Source organism: Solanum dulcamara, chromosome 5 (genome assembly GCF_947179165.1).
Source record: "Solanum dulcamara chromosome 5, daSolDulc1.2, whole genome shotgun sequence".
In the NCBI taxonomy this organism is placed as follows: Eukaryota; Viridiplantae; Streptophyta; class Magnoliopsida; order Solanales; family Solanaceae; genus Solanum; species Solanum dulcamara.
This window is the reverse complement of record NC_077241.1, coordinates 71,617,429-71,643,268: the sequence shown is the minus strand read 5'-3', so window position 1 is coordinate 71,643,268 and position 25,840 is coordinate 71,617,429. Positions and strand designations below refer to the sequence as shown.

The following is a 25,840-nucleotide window of genomic DNA, read 5'->3' as shown; positions in this document are numbered from 1 at the left end:
AATGCTGGCGAGTTTACATCTCAAGCATTTAATGATTATTGTTTGTCCACTGGGATAACAGTCGAGCATCCGATTGGTCATGTTCATACTCAAAATGGTCTAGCAGAATCATTGATTAAACGTCTCCAATTAATTGCTAGGTCAATGCTTATGAGAACAAAACTTCTCATTTCATTATGGGGGCATGCTATTTTGCATGCAACAAATCTTGTGCGGATCAGACCCACAAGTTATCATAAAGTCTTCCCATTATAATTGACTTTTGGTCAGGAGCCGAACATTTTCCATCTTAGAATATTTAGATGTGGAGTATATATTCCAATTGCTCCATCACAACGCACAAAAATAGACCCAAAGAAGATTGGAGATATATATTGGGTATGAATTGGTGTCAACATGAATCTCCTTCTATCATAAAATATTTGGAATCTATGACTAGAGATTTATTTATCGCAAGATTTGTTGATTGTCATTTTGATAAATCAGTATACCCAACATTAGGGGGAGAAAATAAGCAAATGAAAAAGAAAATAAATTGGAATGCATTATCACTATCTCATTTAGATCCTCGTACAAATAAATGTGAACTGAAAGTTCAAAAGACAATTTATTTGCAAAATATTGCAAATCAACTGCAAGATGCATTCACTGACCTATCAAGGCTTACTAAATCTCATATTCTAGCTGTTAATGCTCCAATTTGAGTTGATGTCTCAGTATGACAATTAATTAATGCAAATGAATCTAAACCACATTTAAAATGTGGTAGAACGATCAATTCCAAAGATTAAAATCCTCGAAAAAGAAAATGAGCAAACAATCAAGATAGTAATGATATGAAAGAACCTGCTCAAGAAGAGTGAGGAGACATAACAATTGATAAGATCTTGGAAGAGGTTAAGGCACCTGAAAATGATAAAAAAAAATTAATAAATTATGTTTCATCAGAAAAAATATGAAACCGAAATAATGTAATTGTCGACAATAGTTTTACTTATAATATTGCTATTGAAATAATGCAACAAAATGGGAATCTTGAACCAAAATCTGTCGATGAACGTAGATAGAGGAATAATTGGCTAAAATGGAAAGATGCAATTCAAGATAAATTAGCTTTGCTTGAAAAACGCGAAGTTTTTGGATCGATAATCCAAACACCTGAAGGTATAAAATCAATGGGGTACAAATGGGCCTTTGTGCAAAAAAGAAATGAGGAAAATGAAGTCGTAAGATATAAAACACGACTTGTGAGCACGACTTGTGGCACAAGAATTTTCACAAAGACCCGACATTGATTATATGAAAATATAATCTCTTGCGGTGGATGCAATCACTTTTGGGTATCTTATAAATCTGACAGTTCATTAAAAACTTGGCATGTATTTGATGGATGTCGTTACAACCTATTTATATAGTTCTCTGGATAATGATATTTTTATGAAAATTTCTGAAGAATTTAAAATGCCTGAAATATATAAAGAATCCAGAAAAACTTATTCAATAAAACTTCAAAAATCTTTATATGGGCTGAAACAATCAGGGCGAATGTATAAAAATGATCCAATTTGCTCTTGTGTCTTTATGAAAAAGTCTAGATCTGAATTTATCATAATAGCCATATATGTTGATGATTTAAATATCATCGGAACTCCTAAAGAACTTTCAAAGGCAGTAAATTGTCTAAAAAAGGAATTCAAAATGAAAGACCTTGGAAAGACAAAATTTTGTCTTGGTCTACAAATTGAACATTGTGCAAATGAGATATTTTTCCATCAATCAACATATACAAAAAAATATTTTAAGGTGATTGTACATGGATAAAGCACACCCACTGAATAGCCCAATGGTTGTGAGATATCTTGATATTAATAAAGATCTATTTTGACCTCATGAAAATGATGAAAAACTTGTTGGTGCTGAAATACCATATCTTAGTGCAATTGATGCATTAATGTATCTTGCCAACAATTCTAGACCAGATATAGCTTTCTGAGTAAACTTGTTAGTGAGATTTAGTTCTTCCCCAACGTGAAGACATTGGAATGAAATTAAGCACATATACAGATACCTCCGAGGAACCACAAATATGGAATTGTTTTACAGAAATAAATCCACGTCAAAATTGATTGGTTATACAGATGCATGATATTTGTCTGATCCCTATAAAGGTCGATCGCAGATAGGCTACTTATTTACATATGGTGGTACAACTATATCATGACGTTCAACAAAGCAAACTATGGTTGTCACTTTTTCAAATAATGCAGAAAAGCAAGTCGAGAATGCGTTTAATTAAGATTAATAACTCAACACATTCAAGATAGATGTGACCTTTCTTTGATAAGAGACACTCCAACAATATTGTATGAAGACAATGCTACATGTATAACTCAATTAATGGGAGGATACATTAAAGGAGATAGAACAAAACATATTTCACCAATTTTTTTTTTTACTCATGATCTTCAAAGGTGAAATAGATGTTCAACAAGTTCGTTCAAGTGATAATTTAGCAGACATGTTCACCAAGGCATTGTCAACTTCAACCTTTGAGATACAAGATTAGAATGCGTCATCTTCGAGATATTAGATGATGTTTTCATCAGGGAGAGTATAATACGCATTGCACTCTTTTTTTTCTTAGTCTAGGTTTTGTCCTACTGATTTTCCTAGCAATGTTTTTAATGAGGCAACACTTAAGATGTATTACCAGATGTGCATACTCTTTTTCTTTCATCTCTAATAAGGTTTTAACGAGGCTCAACATCTATGGGTGTTCAGGATATATATGTATATTATCTCTTGTAAAGTTTTTAACGAAGTATAGTACACGTGAACATACAAAGAGGAGTGTTAGAAAAATAACAGAGCCAAGTGGGCTAGTGGATGTTCCACTTTTAATTATGGGTCCCACTAAAATGACAACTTGCCTTATCTTCTGATTTCCTCTGATTTTCTTGACTATAAATAACCTTGAAAATCAGAAAATTAAGAATGTAGATGAAATAATAATACACTGAATTTCCTCTAAACTCTTTCTCTTTCTATCACCTTTTATTTTACTATTTCTCCTTTTTATTAATTTGTTAAGTCAATTTATTTTATAATAGAAACAATATTTTTCAATTATAGACAGATGTATACTTATCATAAAAACAAAGGATTAAACAATTATCACATCAAAGGACATGACTTAATCATGAGGGCAGTTTGGTTGAAAAAGTTAATTTTTTTTTTGCTTGAGCTATCCAAAAAAAAAACACAATAAAAAATTATTCCATTCTCTTCTAATTTATATTTATACATTTCACTTTATTTTTTAATCAGACTAAAAAATAATAATATATTTTTTATTTAGTTAGAATTTAATTTTAAAATATTATTTTATTCTCAATAAAATAATTTATAGTCAAATAAATATTTATAATTTATTTTAGATTATAAATTTAACTTCGTATTAAATTAAAGCACATTAAATAAATTGAGACTAAAGAAATAGTAAATTTAAAATGAAACAGTGCTTAATTTACCGACTTTTCCTATTATATCCAACCACTAACCAATTAAAATCCGACACGTATATAGCAAGAACTTCAACACAACACACTGTGACATTCTCCATCCTTACCATACTGTCATTTTATCAATCTGTAAAGAATTTGAGATCACTCATGTTTTTTTTTTAAAGAAAACAAATGTCATTCCCACCAAAAGATCTATCGTGGATTAGATTGCTCGAGTCTTGAGTATGAAAAAATCTTCTATAAGGAACGCTTCTCCCTGAATGGGATTCTATACAACATGAATTCAAAATAGTCGACCTACAATATGAAAATCGAACACCAAATAAAAAAAAGTCAAAAACCCAACAAAAACCCACCACCCCCTTATATAAAAGGCAACAATGAGCACAAAAATATGGAACACATGCAAAATATATATATATATATATATATATATATATATATAGAAAGAGAAAGAAAAAGAGTGAATACAAAGAAGGGAAAGAAAGAGTAGGAGTAGTGGGTGGTTGTCTGCAGAGAAAAAAAGAGGAAAAAAAGGAAGTCCCTTTCAGTATTTAGTCCTCTCTTCTACAGAGGAAGGAAAAAAAAAGAAAAAAAAACCCTAGCTTTTGCATTGTTAAACATCATGTGGTGGTTGTCATAAACAAGTAAAGTAGCCTCCTAACTCTTCAACATATGCATTCTTATTCAGATATTTTATGTACCCAGATCTGAAAAGAATCCCTTTTTGCTCTCATTATTGTTGTTTTTCAAGAAAGATGAGTTCTTTAAAGGAAAACTGAAGAGGGGTTGTTTGTTTAATGTTTGGGTAGCTTAAAGATTGGATTTTTATGACTCTGTGTTAGGAATTTAAGGGGGTTAATTTGGAGGAGCTCATTTTCCAAGAAAGTTTTGGAGTTTGTTCTTGTGGTGGTTTAATTGGGGTTTGGGGGTGGCATCTTCTTGGGATTTGAATTGGATGCATTGATTTGAGGGGTTCTTGGTATTTTTTGCATTGCATTTTGGTGGTGAAGGCAGGAAGTACTGGATTTTCTGTTTGATGTGTATGGTCTGGAAGTTGAAAGTGCAAGCATTGAAGTGATTTTGTTGGAACCCCTGGTGTTGGTACATTGTGTTTTCAGCTTATAACAGTTATTATTCTGAAACATTGTGAGCATTTTCTTAGTTGGGGAAGTGATCTAGATTAAGTAGGTGATTACTTGGAGCAAAGGGGCTCCATTGGTGGAAAATTTGGTCACTTTTTCTTTGCTTTAGCAAATTAACATCCAAATATTTGCACTGGAGTGGCTAGGGGTTCCTGGAGCTGTCACCATGTCTTCCTTGAGTAGGGAACTGGTTTTCTTAATTCTCCAGTTTTTGGATGAGGAGAAGTTCAAAGAGACAGTTCATAAGTGAGTTTCTCCCTATTAAGCCTTTTATCATTAAAATTCTAATGCCTATATAATTTAGCAAATGAAATGTGATTTTAGTATTATAAAATTGATTTTTCTCTTTCCTAACTCATTTCGATTAGACCCGATGAATGATGTAGCCAACTGATCACCTTTGAGTAAGATTTAGATTTGCTTTGTTTAAAGAATTTTCAGCTCAATGGTGAAATCTTATGATTGTTTCCTTTTGGGTTATTTGATTGTACTCTCTCTCATTTCATTAATTAGCTAGAGTCTAGAGAGCAATTTAGATGATATAACTCTTAACTCTTAAGGGGATGTAATGTTAATTCTCTTGTTCTCTTCTCATGTTCCATTTTGCCATAAAATTGCATGAATATTAACTTTAGGTTGGAGCAAGAATCTGGTTTCTTCTTCAACATGAAATACTTTGAGGATCAAGTGCAAGCTGGTGAATGGGATGAAGTTGAGAGATACCTAAGTGGGTTCACAAAGGTTGAAGACAACCGCTATTCAATGAAGATCTTCTTTGAAATAAGAAAGCAAAAATATCTTGAAGCTCTTGACAAGTGAGTTCAAATGTCATTCACCATAATCGTTCCATGAGTTTCATCAGCACATCTAATCATTTGGTTGGTTTCTGAAATATATTTGTCAGGCATGATAGAGTAAAAGCAGTTGAGATTCTTGTGAAGGACCTTAAGGTTTTTGCTTCTTTTAATGAAGATCTCTTCAAGGAGATCACCCAGTTATTGACTCTTGACAATTTTAGGTATTATATTTTGGCTTGAAGTGTGATGTGTATTCTTTCCTTTTGTTGATGAATAATTGAAAATATTTTGTTGTGTCCCTAGGCAGAACGAGCAGCTCTCCAAATACGGGGATACAAAGTCGGCAAGAAATATTATGCTGGTAGAACTAAAAAAGCTTATTGAGGCAAACCCTCTGTTCCGTGACAAGTTAGCTTTTCCCTCTTTCAAAGCTTCACGACTGCGGACATTGATTAATCAAAGGTTCTATGCTAAAGCGTGCTTTATATTTTGCATTTAATCCGCTGAGGTTATCTATCTGGGGATGTTTAATGCTTCTTATACTTCCATAATATGAGAAAGAGATTTGGCATGATCTTATCTACCATCAATCATTTAAAGATTACCTCAAATAGAAAGTGCCAATCAAGTTAGTTTCAATTTCTAGCTAAGCAATGCCTCGGAGGGTCCATTATTCCACCACTACTAATTATAATCATTTATGCTGTTAGCTGTTGATACTGTTAATTGAGGATGAGATCAACCCCCTTCTGTGATAATCTGATTTTCTTGTTGAGACGACATTATTAAGTTTTGTGTCATTTGTATTTCAGTCTTAACTGGCAGCATCAGCTATGCAAGAATCCACGTCCAAATCCTGATATTAAAACACTTTTTACTGATCATACTTGTGCATCTAACAATGGAACTCGGCCTCCTCCTCCTGTAAATACGCCTCTTGCTGGACCAGTTCCAAAGCCTGGGGCATTTCCTCCACTTGGAGCTCACAGTGTGAGTAGAGCTCATTAAACATGTTATTCCCTTAAGAACGAAACCACTTACTTATATGCTAAACCATTTGTTGTATTCCATGTGGTGTCTCATTTATTTTAGTTTTCTTATTACAGCCATTCCAACCAGTTGTTTCACCTTCACCAAGTGCCATCGCAGGGTGGATGTCAAGTGCAAATCCTTCTATGCCTCACACTGCTGTTGCTCCTGGTCCCCCTGGACTTGTGCAGGCTCCTGGCGCTGGTCTGTTATATTATTATTGGTTTGGAGGAAACTGTTGTTGCATTTCCAGAAAGTTAGTATTTTTCTTTAACTAAAGTTGTCTACTGTAATGTCATCAGCTGGCTTTCTAAAACATCCAAGAACTAACCCAGCCGGTCCTGGAATGGACTTTCAAATGGGTGATTCCGAGCATTTGATGAAACGAATGCGTGCCGGTCAATCTGATGAGGTAAGATTGAAGTAAGATGGAAATAGAAAGTTTGCAAGATTACTTTCCCGAATCGATTAACAATGCAAGCAAACACAATTTTTTTGTTATCTCCAGGTATCCTTTTCGGGTTCAGCTCATCCTTCCAATATGTATTCACCGGATGACCTTCCCAAAACTGTTGTGCGGAACCTTAGCCAAGGATCTAACGTTATGAGCATGGATTTCCATCCACAACAACAGACTGTTCTTCTAGGTTGATTCTGATTGGCCCCTCTATAGTTAGTACGGGAAGGGTTAATTATGATTATTGAGCGTTTATGTGCTTATTCCTATACAAAATTGTGATATATCATTTAAGTATTTTGTAAGTTAGACCCATGGTTGGGAGGGGGGCATTGTATGGTTTTCAATTTCTGTTGGTCCTAATTTCCACCTTTTCCTGTATCACCATGTAGTGGGTACCAATGTTGGTGACATTAGCATTTGGGAAGTTGGATCTCGTGAACGGTTAGCGCATAAGTCCTTCAAGGTTTGGGATATATCTGCATGCTCAATGCCATTCCAGGTGAGAATTTCTTCCGGGTTTTGAATTCTAATATTGCTTCTTTGATCCCCCAATTAGCGAAGCAATTTTTCTTTCCAGTCCATCATACTTAGTGGACGTTTGGACATGAAATTCGTGAAATTTGGAAAAAAGTTGAAACTGGTATTTGGAAATTAGAGTTGTGTTTGGACATGAATATAAATTGGAGTTGTATTTGAATTTTTGTGAGTGATTTGGAGTGAAAATTGTGAAAACAACATTTGGGAGATTTTCAAATTCCGAAAAATAGTAACAATTCTATGTCCAAACAGTTTTCTGGAATAATATTATGGAAAAAAGTGAAAAATAGTCATGGCCAAACAGGCGCTTAAGTGTGAATCCTGTCCCATAATGAGATGCCAAACAACTCAGTATCGTACTGTATATTATTTGATCTTGGCATGCCATCGTTCAGTGAACTACCTTACTTCACAGTTCACATAATAACATCGTTTTAGCATAAATCAGAATATACTCAATAATCAAGCTCCAAAAACCCTCTTTTCTTATTTTTCAGTTTGTTAATAGGTTTCACTTGATTCAGTATTGAAGGATTATGCCATATTATGTCTTATTTCCTCAGTTTAGCATATTTCTCCCTTTTCTTCTTTGGGTTGTAACTTGTAATATTCAACTTTGCTTCCCAAATTAACATGCTTTGGTTGCTTATCATTCAGTCAGCTTTGGTCAAAGATGCCACTGTATCAGTCAATCGATGTGTGTGGGGCCCAGATGGTTCTATACTTGGTAAGATGGGCTTTTAATGGTTCGCTTTTTCTGTGATAAGTTTTTGCAGCTTTAGGAGCTCAATTGTACCCATGATTTTGTCATTTTGCTTTTTGTAGGCGTTGCCTTTTCAAAGCACATTGTTCAAATATATACATACAGCCCAGCGGGAGAATTGAGACAGCATCTAGAAGTAAGCCATGCAAAGACACTGTCTCTGTGTCACACCCTCACATAAATAATTACATAACTTATTAAGTTTTCATATTTTTCCATGTTATAGATTGATGCTCATGCCGGTGGTGTTAACGATATTGCATTTTCCCACCCTAATAAGCAACTCTGCATAGTGACGTGTGGGGATGACAAGACAATCAAGGTTTTCTCTTTGACATGATAACATAATATTGCTGTTATCTTTCCTTTAGTTAAAAAACGGAAGAAAGCTGTTGGTATTATAGGATTTATTTTCTTCATTATTTGCTTGCTTATAACAGGTCTGGGATGCAGTAAGTGGTCGTAGTCAACATATGTTTGAGGGGCATGAAGCTCCTGTATATTCTGTCTGCCCTCACTACAAAGAGAGTATCCAGGTAAACAAATTACATTCTGTGGTTATTTTTCACAATATTGACTCTTGGGCTGCTGAATGTTTTTCACAGGGCTTCTTTGAGAGTCAAGAAAGCCGTCTTATAATTTTAATAGATTGTGTTTGAAAAAGAAGAATATTTTCTGAATTTGTATTTTGCAGTTTATTTTCTCTACGGCCATTGATGGTAAAATAAAAGCTTGGCTGTATGATGGCATGGGATCAAGAGTAGATTATGATGCTCCTGGTCTTTGGTGCACAACAATGGCATATAGTGCTGATGGAACCAGGTTGGTCCAAAAGCCAATACATTTGATCTTTGTTTAGTAGGTGACCTTATTTGTTTCAAACAAGTAAGGAAGCTTTGACGGTTTTTATGCAATGCATGTAATCTTACATTTCTTTCATCGATAAGATCTTATCCTTGTGATGCAAATTTCATTATTACATTTTATTTATCCATCCTTATATCAAGCTAAATTGTATAATCTATACTATATTAAAAGCATGAAGGTCTTTGGAAATGTTGATTGAACTTTTTACTCTTCATTAAAAGTCCCTATAATAGACAAAATCGTCATTTACTATTTTTTAAGTTATAATTATTTTTATAATATTGACTCCTCAAATATATAGAAAGAAAAAATAAAAGAGTCCTAAAATATATGATAAGAGTAAAATATATAGGTAGAAGTATTAGTAGAATTAATGTAGACTCCTAAGATATATGGAAAGATGTATTTAAAAAACTCCTAAAAATAAAATATATGGAAAGAAAAACTAATGTTTAGGAGAATGTAATTTATTTATTTTTTCCCCTTAAAATAAGGATACCAACTTAATCTTGGTCCTTCACGTGCATTAATAGGTTTGGGGCCGGAGGGGTGGGGGTGGGGAGGAGAAGACTACCTTAAACAATTTTGTTCTTCTTTAAAGTTATCTTTTGAGAAGAGTACAAATGGTTAGAATATTAGAAGAATTTTAAGGTCTAGGCTTTCTCTATTATATAATGTAAAAAAATAACTTAATTAATTCGAGTATTAATTTGGGCACCTGTGTATCTAATTTTTGATTTTATAATAAATAAAGTAACTCTTAATCAATATCAACACAATTTTGACTTTTGATACCAATTGCACAATTTTATTCACTATATTTAATTTTACTCCTTAATTATTAGTGTGATGGTGAGTTGTCATGATGTTGGTATATTTTTTATCTTAACAAATGTTACGTTATTTTTTTTAAAATTATACTTAATAAAATTAAGTACACATACCAATTTGTTCTTTTTATATATATTTATTAAGGCAATACAAAGCACTCGCACTTGACTAGTGATTCTAAATCTGCCAGCTTCTTTGTCTTCAAATTTGGGATAACTCACTCTATTCCTGTTTTTTTGTGTTGTCTTTCTGCAGTTTCTTTTTGTCTCTTTGTACTTTTGGCAAGTAAAATATTTTTATTCCACCAAAACTGCACCAAGGAAGTGAAGATTAGTACAGCTTATAGAAAACCAGAATTCCTTTATAAATTTTTGAGAACAGAAGGATTCAAGCGGATTGTATATATCATATGCATTCAGCATATCATTCCAAAAACCCGAAAGCACAAAAAATTATAACTTGTCTGAACAAGTTTTCTACCCCGGCTTTTAAAAAAGGTCTATGGACAGGTTTCTCCTGCCTTTGAAGCACCTATGATTCTTTTTAGCCAGTCACCCAAAAAATACTTGCTGGAGTAGTGAACCATATCTTCCCGTTTTGTGTGCTCAGCTTTCGTCTAGTCCAACTCAATAAACTCCTTGAGTTGAGTTGAGTTAAGGAACATACTCTAGATTGTCCAGAAATTTGATGCCCTTCCCATTCTGTTTCGCACATAAATCATCTGTAGAACATGCTGGTGCCTCTTCTCTGTTGATTAACTTGTGTCAATCAGGCTTTTATGAGACTCAACCGGACCAAGACCAACAACTGTAGGAGGTGATCTACTATCCCAGATAGATTTCCAAGGTCATTCATTGTATAGGTTGTTAAATAGAGGAGGACAACAAATTACAACCAGTTTACAATAATATTTTCCATCCTTCAGGTGTTTTCCATCTTATTAAGCTTTTCATTTCCTATTTGACATGCGGAGCTGCTAGCTATTTTAACAATTGGGCTGATCTCTGTGTATCTCAATTTTCAAAGTTCCCTCTGAAAGATAGATTTCATCCAGATTGAAACTTGAATTGGGCTACTTTCCCTGCAGTATTAAGAGCAAACCCGAACAGTTTAGCAAGGTATGACCAACCTTGCATCATGCTAAAATCACAATTTCATCCGCTTTTCGTGCTGAGAATTGGAAGTTTAGGAAAATCCTTCCATAGGTTCCTAATACTCTCCCAAACCGCAGCACCAAAGTTTAAGAACTGCAATAATCAGCAGTGTGATATTTATAGACTCTCGACCAAATATCTGGTGCCACTTAAATAAAAGGATCTTATTATACTGTCTTTGGCATTTGTATACCCAAACCTCCCACTTTCTTTGGTAGTATTACTGGACTCCCTTTGTTTAATGGAAATGTATCTTTGTCCATGTTGTCTTTGCAAAGAAAATTCCTTCTAAACTTGTTATGTCTCCTCTCAACTTCAACAGGTAATGGTCAAAGAGACATGACATATGTTGGTAGCTCTACCCCAAAATGAGTGATATTGTCTTGTTCACCTTAATCTTTTTTCCACTCTATCAAGTATCAAATGCCCCCTGCCATACGGTCCCATCCTTGTGTTTAGTCCAAAGGGGATGCCAAGTTAAGTGGTAGGGAAGTAACCAACTCCGTAACCTATAATTTCTGCTAACTAATGAATGTTCTGCACCCGGCAGAGACAAAAAAACATTTGGTGATTTCTTCCTACCTGCTTAGCCTTGGTGGACAAAGTTACCTAGTACCTATGATGGTGGGAGATAATAGGTACCCGGCCGAATAGTCGAGGTGTGCACAAGCTGGCCTGGACACCACCTTTACAAAAAAAAATGTTCTGTATGTCATTTACAGGTTAAAGATGGCTCTATGAGAGATTTGTAGTCTATCTAGAATTAGCCTCAAATAAACCAACATTGTAATGCTGAGATGCTTAACTGCCTACTCTAGGTCGACTTCATCAAGAAAAACATCACAAAATATGAGTCATCAGTATAAAGCATGAGAAAAATATGTACAGAGTTGTTGCTATCAGTGCCTGCTGAAAGTCCTTCGATCCAGCTAAGCCATATATTTTCTAATGAAGTGTGCTCTCTCTAACAACTATAATGAAATTAAAGTGTGCTCTCTCTAACAACTTAAGCTTTTGAATGAGATTGTTACACACTTCAATATTCTTCAACGTATATTATTTTCTGAATGCATACATACTCCTGGTAGAGTGCCTCCTGTAGTAGATTTTTCAGAACTCTTTCAAATTCCTAAGATTTTTATGAAGTCCTTTCTTCGGTACTCTATCAAACATACCATTGCCCAAAAAAATGAAGAAGGGCTAAAGTTGTGGGCATTCCCTAAGGCAAAACATGAATCCATTGGAGGACTCATTAGGGTCAGTTTTATACTCAAAGCTGCCATGATAAAAGATATGACAGCAATAGTGAATGAGTGAATGATGCTTATTGAAGGTAGAAAAAATGAATTGTAAAGAGGCCTACAGGGTTTTATGATAAATGTGTGAAACAAGACTATTTTTTGAGAAATATCTCTGGAACAAGACAAACTTGTTTACGTTTGATTTTATATATAATCATTCTTAACTTTTCCCATCTTCTTTCAGGCTTTTCTCTTGTGGGACAAGTAAAGAAGGTGAATCCCACCTTGTAGAGTGGAATGAGAGTGAAGGAGCAATCAAGAGGACATTCTCTGGCTTTAGAAAGCGTTCATTAGGTGTTGTGCAGTTTGACACTACGAGGAATCGTTTCTTAGCTGCGGGTGATGAGTTCCAGATAAAGTTTTGGGAGATGGATAATACCAACATGCTTACAGCTACTGATGGCGATGGTGGATTGCCTGTTAGTATTGCTGTTACTTGAATTCATTTGTTTGATCGACATTATTGAAACTGAGAATTCTTGAACTCCATTTTTCTTTTCAGGCCAGTCCTAAACTAAGATTCAATAAGGAAGGCTCGTTGCTGGCTGTCACGACCAGTGATAACGGAATCAAGGTTCTGGCAAACACTGATGGGCAGCGAATGCTGAGGATGCTGGAGAGCAGGGCATTTGAGGGTTCTCGTGCGCTTTCTGATGTCAATGTTAAGGTAATATTGATCCTCATTTGGGCAGTTATGGTTTCTTTACTACACAAGGCCCTTAACTAATTTAAATTGTCATATTCATACTACCAGTATAATGGTTATCTTAATCTTGATGCACTCTGCAGCCACCAATTGCTGGTTCCTTAGGTCCAATTCCTAATATATCTGGCTCAGCACCTCAAATCATTGAACGTAGTGATAGAACTCAGCAATCAATGTCTATCGGCAATCTGGTATTTATCTGCCATGATCTCCCCCTCCCCCTCTTTATTACCTGTGACAGGGAAATGCATGGTGCTTCCTGATCTTGTCGTTTGAAGTATGATTCTATTATATTTGAACTGTCGTGCTTGTCATATCAATAGGCCACCATGGAAAGCAGCAGAGTTCCCGACGTGAAACCTAGAATTGCAGAAAATATGGACAAAATTAAAAGCTGGAAATTCTCAGACATTGCTGACTCATCTCAACTTAAAACGCTAAAGTTGCCAGATCCTCTGTTAGCCAGCAAGGTTGTTATAAAACTTCATCTACATTTTTAGTTTCACTTGCTTGTGGTAGGTTCTCTTTTGAAGACTAAAATTGGTGGCATCTTTTGTCATAATTCTCGTTGAATTGAATTGTGTGACTACCTCATATAAAAGGTTAGAAACGGCGATTTTATTTACTTTATTATATCTCGAATACGTTCTCTCATGTGGGGGTTTGATTCTTTTCCACGGCCAAGTACACGGAAACTCTCTTTTGATGACGGGTGACAGAAACTTGGACCGTTCTCTGCTTGCTGCCTTGCTCTAATACCGTTGAATTGTTTGACTACCTCATTTATAGCTTGTACTATAAGATATGCCGTTCTTTTATCTTCTTGATTAGATCTTTAACAACTCTTAATTGTTCCTGGAGACTAGTGTAGAATCTCCTTATGCATGTTTATGTCTTTCTTGGTGGAATATGAATTGAGTATCGTTGAGGCACAAAATGCTTCTTCGATTGACAGTCTTTGCCAGCAACCTAAAGACATTTGAATTGTAATGATGGCAGGTGCTGCGGCTGCTCTATTCGAATTCTGGGCTTTCTGTGCTGGCACTGGGCTCTAATGCTATTCATAAGCTCTGGAAATGGCAGAGAAATGAGCGAAATCCATCTGGAAAGGTTAAGTTGGAGTATCCATATGGCTCACATCAAATTCTCACTAGTTTTTCTTGTCAGAAAATTCTGACTGGTTTGCTTTCCTTAATTCTTTCTTTCAGTCCTCCGCTGCAGTTGTTCCACAACTGTGGCAGCCGACAAATGGAGCACTCATGTCTAATGATGTCGGTGATGCGAAATCAGCTGAAGATGCGGCTGCATGTATTGCTTTATCTAAAAATGATTCTTATGTCATGTCTGCTTCTGGTGGGAAGGTCTCCCTGTTTAACATGATGACCTTTAAGGTTTGTTGACCTGACCCTCTCTGGGAAAAGGAGTGGACGAAGATCTCGTCTAGTTCTTAAACTTGAAGTTTGTCAACATTTTTATCACTATGTACAAAATTGACTTGTCCCTTCTTTGACGATGATAAATTGGTTTATCTGACACATGAACTCTGGTTAGGTGATGACAACTTTCATGCCGCCACCCCCTGCAGCCACCTATTTGGCATTTCATCCTCAAGATAACAATGTTATTGCTGTAGGAATGGAGGACTCCACTATCCAGATATACAATGTTAGGGTTGATGAGGTACTTCTTCCTTTTTTATGTGTTGGTCCTAGGTTGCACACGTCATTTCAAAGGAACGGTACTGCTTATTCGGATTGTCAGTGTTTATTCTGATACTGAAACTTAATTTCATATTTCTATGTTCTCCTCCTGTTTTTTTACAACGCTCATTAGCCATGCGTGTTGGGAATATCATCATGCATATTTGTCTTTAAATATGCCTGCTAACTACTCTAAGTTTACGTTAAACTTCATTGTTTTAGTGAAGTTTTAGATAATGAAGTTGGACAATGTTCTTATGCTATGTTTGGTTTTGGGTTGTAAAGAGGAGGGATTGCTGGAGGTAGATCTCGAGGGATGAGGTTCATTTCGCTCGTCTAGGAAGAAAATAAACATGGAGAGTTGGGTGCCCTCCCCATCAGCATTATCAATTAATTAAAACTGGACGGAGGCGTGAAAGTATAAAACCTTTACTTAAACTTTATTCTTAGACAAATGGATGCTAATCATAATATTTCACAGTAATCAACCATGTTTTTACTCCTTACCTCAAAGTAAACATATTTTTAAGGTCAGGAATATATAGAACCATCGATATCAAAGCAAGAGGCTTATTAAATTACATTTCTGTCAAGTCTTATGCTTATCAACTTTTTTTTTTCCTTATTCCCTACTGTCTTTTAGAATTTTGTGGTAACAGATCTTTTCTGTTTGCTTCTTTATGATTTCACTGTCATAGGTCAAAATCAAGCTCAAGGGTCACCAGAAACGGATAACAAGCCTTGCATTTTCACAGAGCTTGAATGTACTGGTATCTTCAGGTGCAGATGCACAGGCAAGTTGGTGTTTTTTCTCCTCTTTGAATTTTGCGTCTCTTGTATTCATTTCCTTTTTCAAGGGACAGCACTGTTGGTACCATTTGGTTTTCTGGATTGCATTTATGCATGAGTCTTAGATTGCTATTTCTTTAGGGTGGGCAATGGTGCTTCCTTTGCAATATTGCCGTGTTGATGCTATAGTAGTAATGCTGTGTAGTTTCAATGACATGCTAATAGCAGAATATTTGGTGCTTGTTCTGTGATGCAGCTATGTATCTGGAGTGTTGATGGCTGGGAAAAGAAAAAAGCAAGGCCTATACAAGCGCCGCCAGGTCACCAAGCTCCTTTAGTTGGAGAAACTAGAGTCCAATTCCATAATGACCAAGCTCATATATTAGTAGTTCATGAAAGCCAAATTGGAATCTATGATACCCAACTTGAATGTCAACGTTCAGTAAGTCTTCACATTAATTTATTGTAGTTTATTGTTAAATGCGCACATAGAATTTGTGTTGATTGCACAGAAAGCAGGTGTTTTAGGTTAACTCCACTTATCAGTATATATCATTCTCATCTCTTCAATTGTGATTGTACTGATTGCATGTTTCTTGTTAGTTTGGGGTAAGTTTCCCGTGTTACAAAATAATACTGTATTTCAAGAGTACGATAGGAAATAATCATCAAGTACTTAGGATCTATTATGGCAATGCTAAATCAGAATTGCCGGGAACCAATGCAATTGTCTGTGTTCTTTGTGTTCCCATCATAAAAATTAGTTGTTAATTCTTTTACCTTGTTGATATTTTTCGCTCTTCCTAGTTTCTATTTTCTTTACTTGCTGTACATAATTTGCCAGTGTAGCTGCATATATATTGCTTGGCATGGCTCGACAACAGAGAACTTCATGTTGCATATTTTATTATGAACATGATACATTCATTATCATGTCTCCAAAGTTTGACTCTTAAGTTCCTTACTTTTCCTAGTCAAAATACAAATGATTTGAGTGTTAATTGGTTGCAGTGGTATCCAAGAGATTCACTTTCTGCTCGCATTTCAAGTGCTATATACTCATGTGATGGCCTGCTGATCTTTACTGGATTCTGTGATGGTGCAATCGGAATATTTGATGCAGACAGTCTCAGACTTCGATGTAGAATTGCACCCTCAGCTTACTTATCTTCAATTGGCAGGTAGTCATGCTTTGCTCGGATAGATTCATTGTTTTGATGTGTATAAATGGATAGTATTGCACATGTTTTGGACAATTGTGACAAATATGGGAGTTGGAGTGGCTGTCTAATGGTCTTTGATTTGCTCTAAATGCTTCAAAATGAAGCTTGATGTGTAACTCATGTCCTAGAGATTTTGTGGGCTGTGGTGGCTACACCTATCTCCTTTTCCACAGTAGTACTGCAGGCTTCCATTAGTGGATTGAACCGATGGAATTTAGTTATTAGAATTTGCGTAAACGGAAGGAAAATTCAAAAGGCCGCTTGATGACCTATTCGAGTTGCAACCTAGCTCGAAGATCCCGAATTTGACTTTTCCCAAGCCTAGGTCCAACCTTAACCACTCTCTCCCCGAAAACCCAAAGAACGCAGAAGTTCAGTAGAGGTGCAAAGAGACCAACAAATAACTATGGTCCTCGGATAGTTTCCTATAGCAAGATTTATCAAACATGTAAAATAGACCCTGAATAGTACCTGTACTTTTCCAAGCAAACAAAGCGTTCATATTTCTATCTTTACGTTGAATGATATACTATAGTCTATGATGCCTAAATGCTGATGCCAGATCTTAAGTGATCTCTTGGAAACTTGCCTTTGTTTGGACGCCAAGTTAACTGCTGGAAAATATAGTACTATAGAATGGTACGTGAGTGTAAAGGAAAATGATTTTCTTGCATGTGTTTATTCAAAAGGAAAATGAAATTCTAAAAGAAGAAATTCGTTTATTTTTTTGATCAAAAGGATGCATTTTATATATAAATAAACGAACTAGTTAGGAGTACTGTTACTAATAGTTTGGGCCACATCCCGACCCTGGAGAATATTGTTACAATTTTTCACTGTTCTAGCATAAGTAGTTCCTAGGGTGTCTGTGTACAAACTTTTGAGCAGACATCGGAGGAATTAACAAAAAGGTGGGTACATCAAAAACTGCTTTTTTTGTCCCTTCCTTCGCCAAAGCATCTGCGACCTTGTTTTGCTCTCTAAAGACATGGGACAACTTGGTGACTTCCAGCTTTGTCATCAAGTACCTGCACTCAACAATTAGGTAATCATAGAGCAAATTATGATTTCCTTTTAGCATATTTATAACATCGGTTGAGTCAGTGTTAATTTCAATGGATGTGCATTGGTGTTCTATTGCCATTTGGAGGCCTCTCCTTAGTGCTTGGAGTTCAGCACTAACGGAATTAGTGTAGGGGGTGTGTTCTAGAAATCCCACTCTCCATTGCCCTCTATGATTCCTAATTACTCCTCCCAGGTTTATCCTAGCAGATCCATCTATATTAAGCTTGAAAGAGTTCTCCTGAGGAGGTTCCCATTTAAACTGAATGGTGGTCTGATGTCCCTCTTTTACTTCCATTTTTTCCACTAGAAGGTGGTATTCCATGGCTTGGGAGGTGGTGTTTTGGACATTTATGACATCCTTTTTGGAATTGAAGTTGTTATTGTTCCTTGTCAGCCAAATGTTCCAAAGACTACATGGCATAAGAATGTCCCATTTCAGCTAGCCATTGAAAGGAATGCTTTTGGCATTACTCCACGGATCAATCCAGTTTCGCTCATTCATTTGGGTAGTGCTGATGTTTTCGTGGTTTATGCTTTTTGCCATAATATCAGCCCAAAGTCTTTTGGCATTGGGGTATTTGAAGATGTGGTTGATATTCTCATCAGGGTGGTCACAAAACAGGCATTTTGGGTCTATGTTGAGGCCCCTTCCCTTAAGAGAGTGGTTTGTGAGGAGTCTGCAGTGGTATAGTAGCCAAAGGAAAGTCCTGATCTTATTAGGGATGCTAGCCTTCCAAATCCATTTAAATTTCTCATTTGGCTCTGGCCTTTGCTTTTTGGTTGTATTATTGATAAGAGTATAGGTAGATGCTTTGGAAAAATTCCCATTGTTAGTGAGTCCCCAGATCGGGGTATCTGGCTTGGCACTATCAGTGGGAAAGGTGTAAGCCTTGATGTAGTTTTGGATGTCATTTGGGAGAGTCAAGGAAAGGTTGTTTAGGTTCCATTCTCCATTTTGGTATACATCACTGATTTTGATGTGTTCCTCTTCTTTCAAAATTGGCCCAATAATCTCTTTGCGGATGCAGTTATAGTGTGGAATCCAAGCATCAGTCAGGAAATTGACTTGGTTTCCTTTGTGGACTACCCATCTAGTGGCTGAGGAGCAGTCAACCCAACCTTTTTGAACATTATGCCAGGTTCTAGAGACCACTTTTTTACCTCTTGCATTGTTCCTATTGGTTTTATGGTATTTGTTATTTGTTGAGGAGTATCTTTGCCAGAGCTTATCAGGGTTTTGGACTACTCTTCAGGCTAGGCTTGAGATGATTGCTTTGTTCTTGATCTCACTTTCTTGGAGCCTCAGACCTCCCATACACTGCTTTTCAGTGATGAGATCCCAATTTAATCAAGTGGATTTTCCTTTTCTCAGCAGTAGTTCCCCAGACAAAATCTCTTTGAATTTTATTTATGGTTTCAGTGATTCTATTGGGAAGTTGAATGTACTAGTCTTCCAGCCTGTGAGTTTTTTCCTCATGTTATCAATGATGTATTGGAAGTCAGAGTTAGTAGGTTTCTTGCTGAAGATGGGAAATCCCAAGTATTTCCCAATGAGTCAGAAGGAGCAATGCTGAGTATGTTGGAACACATGGCTTTGGTATCATTGGAGCAGTTCTTGGAGAAGATGACTCTGGATTTTTGGTGGTTGATCCTTTGACCAGATTTATTGCAGAAGCTTTGGAGGGTGTTAAGGATGGTGGTGCAGTTAGTGGTATCAGCTCTGGCAAATAGGCAAAGGTCATCATCAAAGAAAAAATGGGAGATTTTTGGTCCCCTGTAAGTTATTTTGATAGGGGACCATAGTTTCCCATTGGTGGAAGCCTCTATGTTTCTGGAGAGTCTTTCCATACACATGATGAAGAGGTAGGGATACATAGGGTCTCCTTGTCTGATGCCTCTAGAGGGATGGAAATAGTCAGTTTTCCTACCATTGATCAGGATGGCAATGGAGGAGGTGTTGACACAAGACATGATGAGGTTAGAGAGGTTAGTAGGGAAATTGAAGTAGTTCAATGTATCCCTAATGAAAGACCACTCTAGTTTGTCAAAGGCCTTTTCCAAGTCTATCTTAAGGATCATATTGGAGCTCTTTCCTCTCATTTTTCCAAAGTGGGAGATGTATTCCTTGACAATAATGGCATTGTCAGAGTCTCTCCTGTTGGCTAAGAAGCTGGCTTGGCTGGGGCCTATGATTGACGGGAGGATAGGCTTGATATGATTTACAATGATTTTGGTCACAAGTTTGTAATTGGTGTTGCAAAGGCCAATTGGTCTGTAACTCCTAATGGAAGGGGGGTTGGGGCAATTTGGTATGAGGCAGAGAAGAGTTGTGTTGTTCATGGGGGGCATATGAGATTGGTCAAAGATTTCTTTGCAGAAAGCAATGGTTTTGTCTTTAACAATGTCCTAAAATAGGTGATGAAGGCCATCAGGAATAGGTGCCTTGAGGGGTTTGAAAGATTTGAGTGCTTTGATGATCTCAGAGTCTCTAAGGGCAGAGTCTAGAGAGGTGGAAACATCATTAGACAGGATGTGGTGGTTAGCCTCATTATGACTAAGGCTTCTACCAGAGCTGAGGAGTTCTATGGTGTAGAGATTAGTGAAAAAGCTTGTGATGTGGTTTTGAATGTGTTTAGGTCCTTCAATGACATTTCCTACATCATCTTTAATGGTAAGGATTTGATTTTTCCTCCTTCTATTAGTGGTAGAAGTATGGAAGAAACTAGTGTTGGCATCACCTTCACTTAGCCAGTTGAGCCTGGACTTGGTTTTCCATAAGTCATGCTCAGCTTTTAGGAGATCTTCATATTTTTTGAGAAGGTTAGTCTCTAGGTCTTGAAGGAAGGGGCTATGGTGGTAGCTGAGGGATTTTTGTATCCCATCTAGCCTTACAAGGATTCTTTTCATTTTGATGAAAATATTTCCAAAGGTTGTCTTATTCCAAGTGGAGGCTTCTTTTTGGAAGAGCTCAATGGCATTGTTGAGTCTGGTGGGAGTGTCAAAGCACAATTTGACAAGGTCCTTAAAGGATGGGTGGCTACACCACACTGGTTCCATCCTGAAAGGTTTAGGACCTTTACTGCCGTGACAATTGTTAAGATTGACAAGGAGAGGACAATGGTTAGATTTTGTCCTAGGAAGGTGTGTTACAGTGGAATTGGGATAGAGTTTTATCCAAGAGTCATTAGCAACACACCTGTCAAGTCTTTCCAAGATGAGATTCCTTCTATTTCTGTACCTTTTGTTAGTCCAGGTGAATTTGCATCCCTTGTATCCCAAGTCCACCATTCTACAATTATTTAAGCAGTCCCAGAAGAGATTGGTTCTAACATTATTAATGTTGTTACCCCCTTTCTTTTCCTTAGTATTTAGGACTTCATTGAAGTCCCCTCCCATTAGCCATTCTCCCTTTATATTTTGGGAGAGATTACAGAGATCATTCCTAAGTTGGGTTCTAGTGCTAAAGTTAGGGCTTGCATAGATAGCAGAAAAAAACCAGGGATGGGTGTTTGGGAGTACCTTAATAGTGACATGTATGCCTTGAGGGGTCACTGAAAGGTTGTCTAGCTTGAGGTCTTCTTCCTTCCACATGATCACAATTCCACCTGAAGGGCCATTAGCTGTGGATTGGATTTGGGAGTTGAACTTGAGCTGCTCAGTCAGGTGCTTTTGCTCAGTCATTTTTGTCTCTAGCAGCACTAACATGGTGGGCCTGTGCATCTTGACCATAGCCTCACACTGGCGCTTGAAGTTCGCACTATTGGTCCCCCCTGGTGTTCCATATGATGAGCTTCATCATTATCAGTGTGTTGGATGGGTGATCCTGTAGGCCTTTCCCTTTCTCCATCTGGGATGCCTGTGGTGGTTCCGATCGTGGGTTCAATGCTACAACTGCTGGAATTGCTTCCCTTTTGTTCCTCAGGTTCAAGGTGCACTTGTTCCAGGTCCCTGGGCAATGGACTACGATCACTGAGCTGTTGGGTTCCTCGAACTCTTTGAGGAACAACTTCTCTAAAACAAGCGATGCCATATTTTGTTCTCCAAGACTTGCTAAGATTTCTTCCAACTCCTGGTTGCTTTTTCTTAGCAACTCTAGGAGTGAGGGCTCCTCTTGTCCTTGATTGTTGTTTCTTCGTTGTGAGTACCTCCTGTTCAGGATGTCGTATGGGATTCTTGGGATGAATGTTGGACTCTGTATACTTGTTAGGTATGGGAGGGAAGGAAAGAATGGAAGGCTCTGGAAAGTTTGCCCCATCAGGGTGTTGAGCTCTTCCATTGTGGTGGTGTTGATGTTTCCCATCATCTGAGTCTGCAACAATGTTTGTTGTCATATTTGGTGTCCCAGGTTCCCTATTGCTTGGTCTAGGCCCTCTTTGATTATTTGGGCATAGTAGGTCGGATCCTGTAGGATCAAGGGCACTGGTTGGCCTGCTATCTCGACTTGGAGGGTTAGTTGTTTGGATTGGAATGTTGGTTCCAGCCATGATTGGGGAATGTGGTCTGGTGGTAGTGGTGCTGTTGTGAATACCAGTGGGTGGTTCTAGTTCATTTGAGAGGAGGAAGGGTGGTTTACCATTTTCAGTTTCGATACTTCCTTTGGCATTGACTTCCATTGATTTTAATGGAGGTCTGCTAGCTTTTGGAGAAGTAATGAGATGGCTGGTTGATGCGACCTCCATAGTCATATCAACAGCCATAGCGTTATTATTACTTCCTCTCGTGCGGGAAGGGCTTTGGTGCATCCTATTTTTAATTTTCGTCGGCAAATTTGCGGAGGAACAATCGAATGACTCTTTTGGGTCCCACTGGTGTGGTTAGAGTTAAGATTTGGGACTCCATTTATGTCTCCAAATCTTGCTTGGATTGGATTGTTCGCAGTCTCAACCCCTTTATGGGGAAGGGACTTGAGGGCATTTCGTGTACCATGGGGGGGGGGGGGTTGTTGAGTTTGTGGGGCCTTCGTCCCACTTCCTCTCCCCGAATTCAATTCATTATTTTTTTTTTGTTATATTTTTTATTTCCTCCATCTCCATGTGTTTGGTTGGAGGTGGTGGTGTTGAGAAACTTACCTGGTAGCGTGTTGGGGGCCTTTACCTGTGAGGTGGTGGCTTGATCTTTGTGTCTTGTGGTTAGATCTGGCTTTGTTGGCCATTGTTGTGCCTGTTTCTTCTTCTTCGGGAAGAAGACCACCTGCCAGTCATTTTCTTTTTTTTTTCTCCGCCATTGGAGTTTCTTGTGGATTGTTCTGGAGAGTTTGTGTGTCGTTTGTGCAGTTCCTTTGTGTGTGGCCTATTCTTCCGCAACTAATACACATTATTCCTTCTCCCTCATAGATCACTATTTGCCTGTGACTTCCAATCACTACCTCATTCTTGACCAGAATTTCAATCGGCACCTGGACACATTCTTGCATATCTCCCTCTCAAAGTAGATGAGGTGCATGTGTCTATTTTAAGCAACACCCCCAATTTGTTTCCAACCTTTTGTAGGATACATCGGTCGTAGAACTCTGTCAGGAGTTGCGGTAATCTCGCCCAAATTGCGGTGTGTGTTGGTGTGGACTGAGTGGGGACGAAGTTTGGTTCCCACTTTTTGACTGATAGGAATTGCCCAGCCACAAACCATGGACCTTCATGAAGTACTTTGTACAAGCTTTGTGTTTGGGTGAATTTAGCAATATTATAATCACATCCCAGATCTATCAAAGTTAGTGGTTCAGTGAGTTTCCACATGTCCACTAACTTATTTTTTAGATAAGGATACAGTAATTTCTTCCCATACACTTTGATTATGACAGAGAGGCTCCATGGCATGTATAATCTGTGCTTATCTTCCTCCGTTAGTGGGATTGCTTCTTGGTTATCAGCATCATTGTTGTTGCTGTTGGTTCCCTTTTGTTCATATACTTTATTGAGACTGTGTTGCTTGTTCAGTAACACTTCTTTGAAGGAGTGGGAGTACTGTGCATCCTCTACCATTGGGTTGCTGCCATCTGGTGGTTCAATTGGTGTCAATGTTTCTTGTTGGCAACGGGGGTGGGGGGTGGTCACTCTCTAGAGAGAAAACTTTCTTTGCTTAAAAAGAAGAAATTCTTGCATGTGTAAAGGAAAATGATTTTCTTGCATGTGTTTGTTTGAAAGGAAAATGAAATTCTAAAAGAAGAAATGATCATTTTCCCGTAAAACTTAGCACTATCTGGAGGACAATTTTGAGAGAAATTAACTTGCTGGAAAGTTCTTGACTGAATGCACAATAGGTTTGTTATTTAGCATTTGGATTTCTGCTTATATTTGGTGAAGGGGCCACGAGCCTCTCTACATAGTGACATGAAATAATGACATGCTCGTTACTTTATCTGAATTTTAGAGTTGAAACATTTCGTCACTGTTGCCAGCTAATCTGAATTTCACTTGTTTAAGCAGTGGCAGCGGCACTGCATTTCCTGTAGTGATCGCAGCACATCCATCCGATTCCAACCAATTCGCTCTTGGTATGAGTGATGGCACAGTGCATGTGATCGAGCCATCAGATGCAGAGCCCAAGTGGGGCGGTTCATCATCTCAAGATAATGGTGCTATGCCTTCTATTCCCTCAAGTTCTGCATTGAATAGTCAGCCATCAGAAACACCTTCAAGGTGATGATACTTGCAACATGATGATAGAAAGATTATGGTGCTCACACTGTTCTTTTTAGATCCTAATATTGTAAAGTTCTAAAAATAGCTTATTCTTTTCTGTCTATTTTGACTATTCTTTTGGATAGAGGTCATTGTACATCTTTGATCGATCAGCTGCATTTGTAGCCTGGCCATTTTTTTAATACTGTTTCTCAAATTTTTCATTGATTTCTTCCATCTTGTTTCTTCTGCTAAGTTCTGAATCATTTGATAATTTAACTTGTTTTTATGCATCTGGAGTCAATTCTTTCTGTTTTCTTGACCGTATTCGATGTTTACATCAAGTCAATGAATACATACTATGTGTTCAAATATATTGTTGTCATTGGACATAGTTAATAAATCCAAGTTCTCATCCCCATTTGGAATCATTCATTAATGGGTAAAAATGTAAACCCATAGTTACAGAATAGTTACAGAAGTAGAAATAATGGCACCAGAAATAATATTGTTAGATCACTCCATCGAAAAAGTTTCTTTTATTTACATTTTTATTATGAGCTCTTACTAAAGTAATATTTTATTTATTTCAATTCATGTGACATAGTTTCAATTACTCTCATAATTTGGAGTGTTTCTGTGTGATTCAAACATAGAATTTTTAAGTTTTTTGAAATAAAGATTATATATTTAAAAACTACATTAAAATACTATAAGTTATAATTCAAAAATATTTAAAACAAGTACAAAAAAATTGGTCAATGGAAAATTTCTTTGACCATCCAAATAGTAATTACATCACATACAGTGAAATAAAAAAGAATTCATTTGAAACTTATAGGTTTTGGGACTAAAACTTATGAAACTTCTGGCTTCAAGCATGTCTAATTTTTGTGTAGTTATAAAAAAAAAATCTCGTTTAGGTAAAATGAGAAGTGCATAATTATTAGGGTGTGTTTGGTATGGAAGAAAACAATTTTCAACAAACATTTTTCAATTTTTCCATGTTCAGGTCAAAATATTTTTAAAACATTTTCTCTAACAAGCCAAATTCATTTAAATTTTAAAAAAACTTCTCTAAAAAAAATAGAAAAAATAAATTTCACGAATAACAATAATAATTATATCGACTTAATTTTCCAACACACCTAGAGGCCGTTTGGATGGGCTTAAAAAAGTAACTTTTATGTATGAAGTGCTTTTAGAACTTTAAAGTGCTGAAAGTTATTTTTATAAATAAGCAGTTGAGTGTTTGGATAAAAGTGCTTAAATGAGAAAAATTATGTGAATTTTAGGGTTAAAAGAATAAAAATGGTAGTTTGGGAATTTAGT

The 25,840-nt window shown here is 36.9% G+C and overlaps 1 protein-coding gene across 2 annotated transcripts; it reads left to right on the top strand.

Annotated features, from left to right (window-relative positions):
- The first annotated feature begins 3,985 nt into the window (after window positions 1-3,985).
- LOC129889619 (protein TOPLESS-RELATED PROTEIN 2-like) lies at window positions 3,986-24,745 on the top strand. 2 transcript variants are annotated; one of them, XM_055965002.1, is made up of 25 exons: window positions 3,986-4,915; window positions 5,305-5,484; window positions 5,574-5,687; window positions 5,770-5,928; window positions 6,279-6,456; window positions 6,573-6,699; window positions 6,798-6,907; window positions 7,004-7,142; window positions 7,345-7,454; window positions 8,150-8,219; window positions 8,318-8,391; window positions 8,482-8,577; window positions 8,696-8,791; window positions 8,950-9,077; window positions 12,593-12,827; window positions 12,911-13,075; window positions 13,198-13,305; window positions 13,438-13,584; window positions 14,114-14,224; window positions 14,323-14,505; window positions 14,666-14,794; window positions 15,513-15,608; window positions 15,860-16,045; window positions 16,615-16,784; window positions 24,314-24,745. In XM_055965002.1, exons 1-25 carry the CDS (start codon window positions 4,836-4,838, stop codon window positions 24,528-24,530), a joined length of 3,408 nt encoding a protein of 1,135 aa, XP_055820977.1. In that variant the 5' UTR covers window positions 3,986-4,835; the 3' UTR covers window positions 24,531-24,745. The 2 variants fall into 2 exon arrangements, with proteins under 2 accessions (XP_055820977.1, XP_055820976.1); XM_055965001.1 differs by having other exon boundaries at window positions 24,311-24,745.
- Window positions 24,746-25,840: the final 1,095 nt, after the last annotated feature.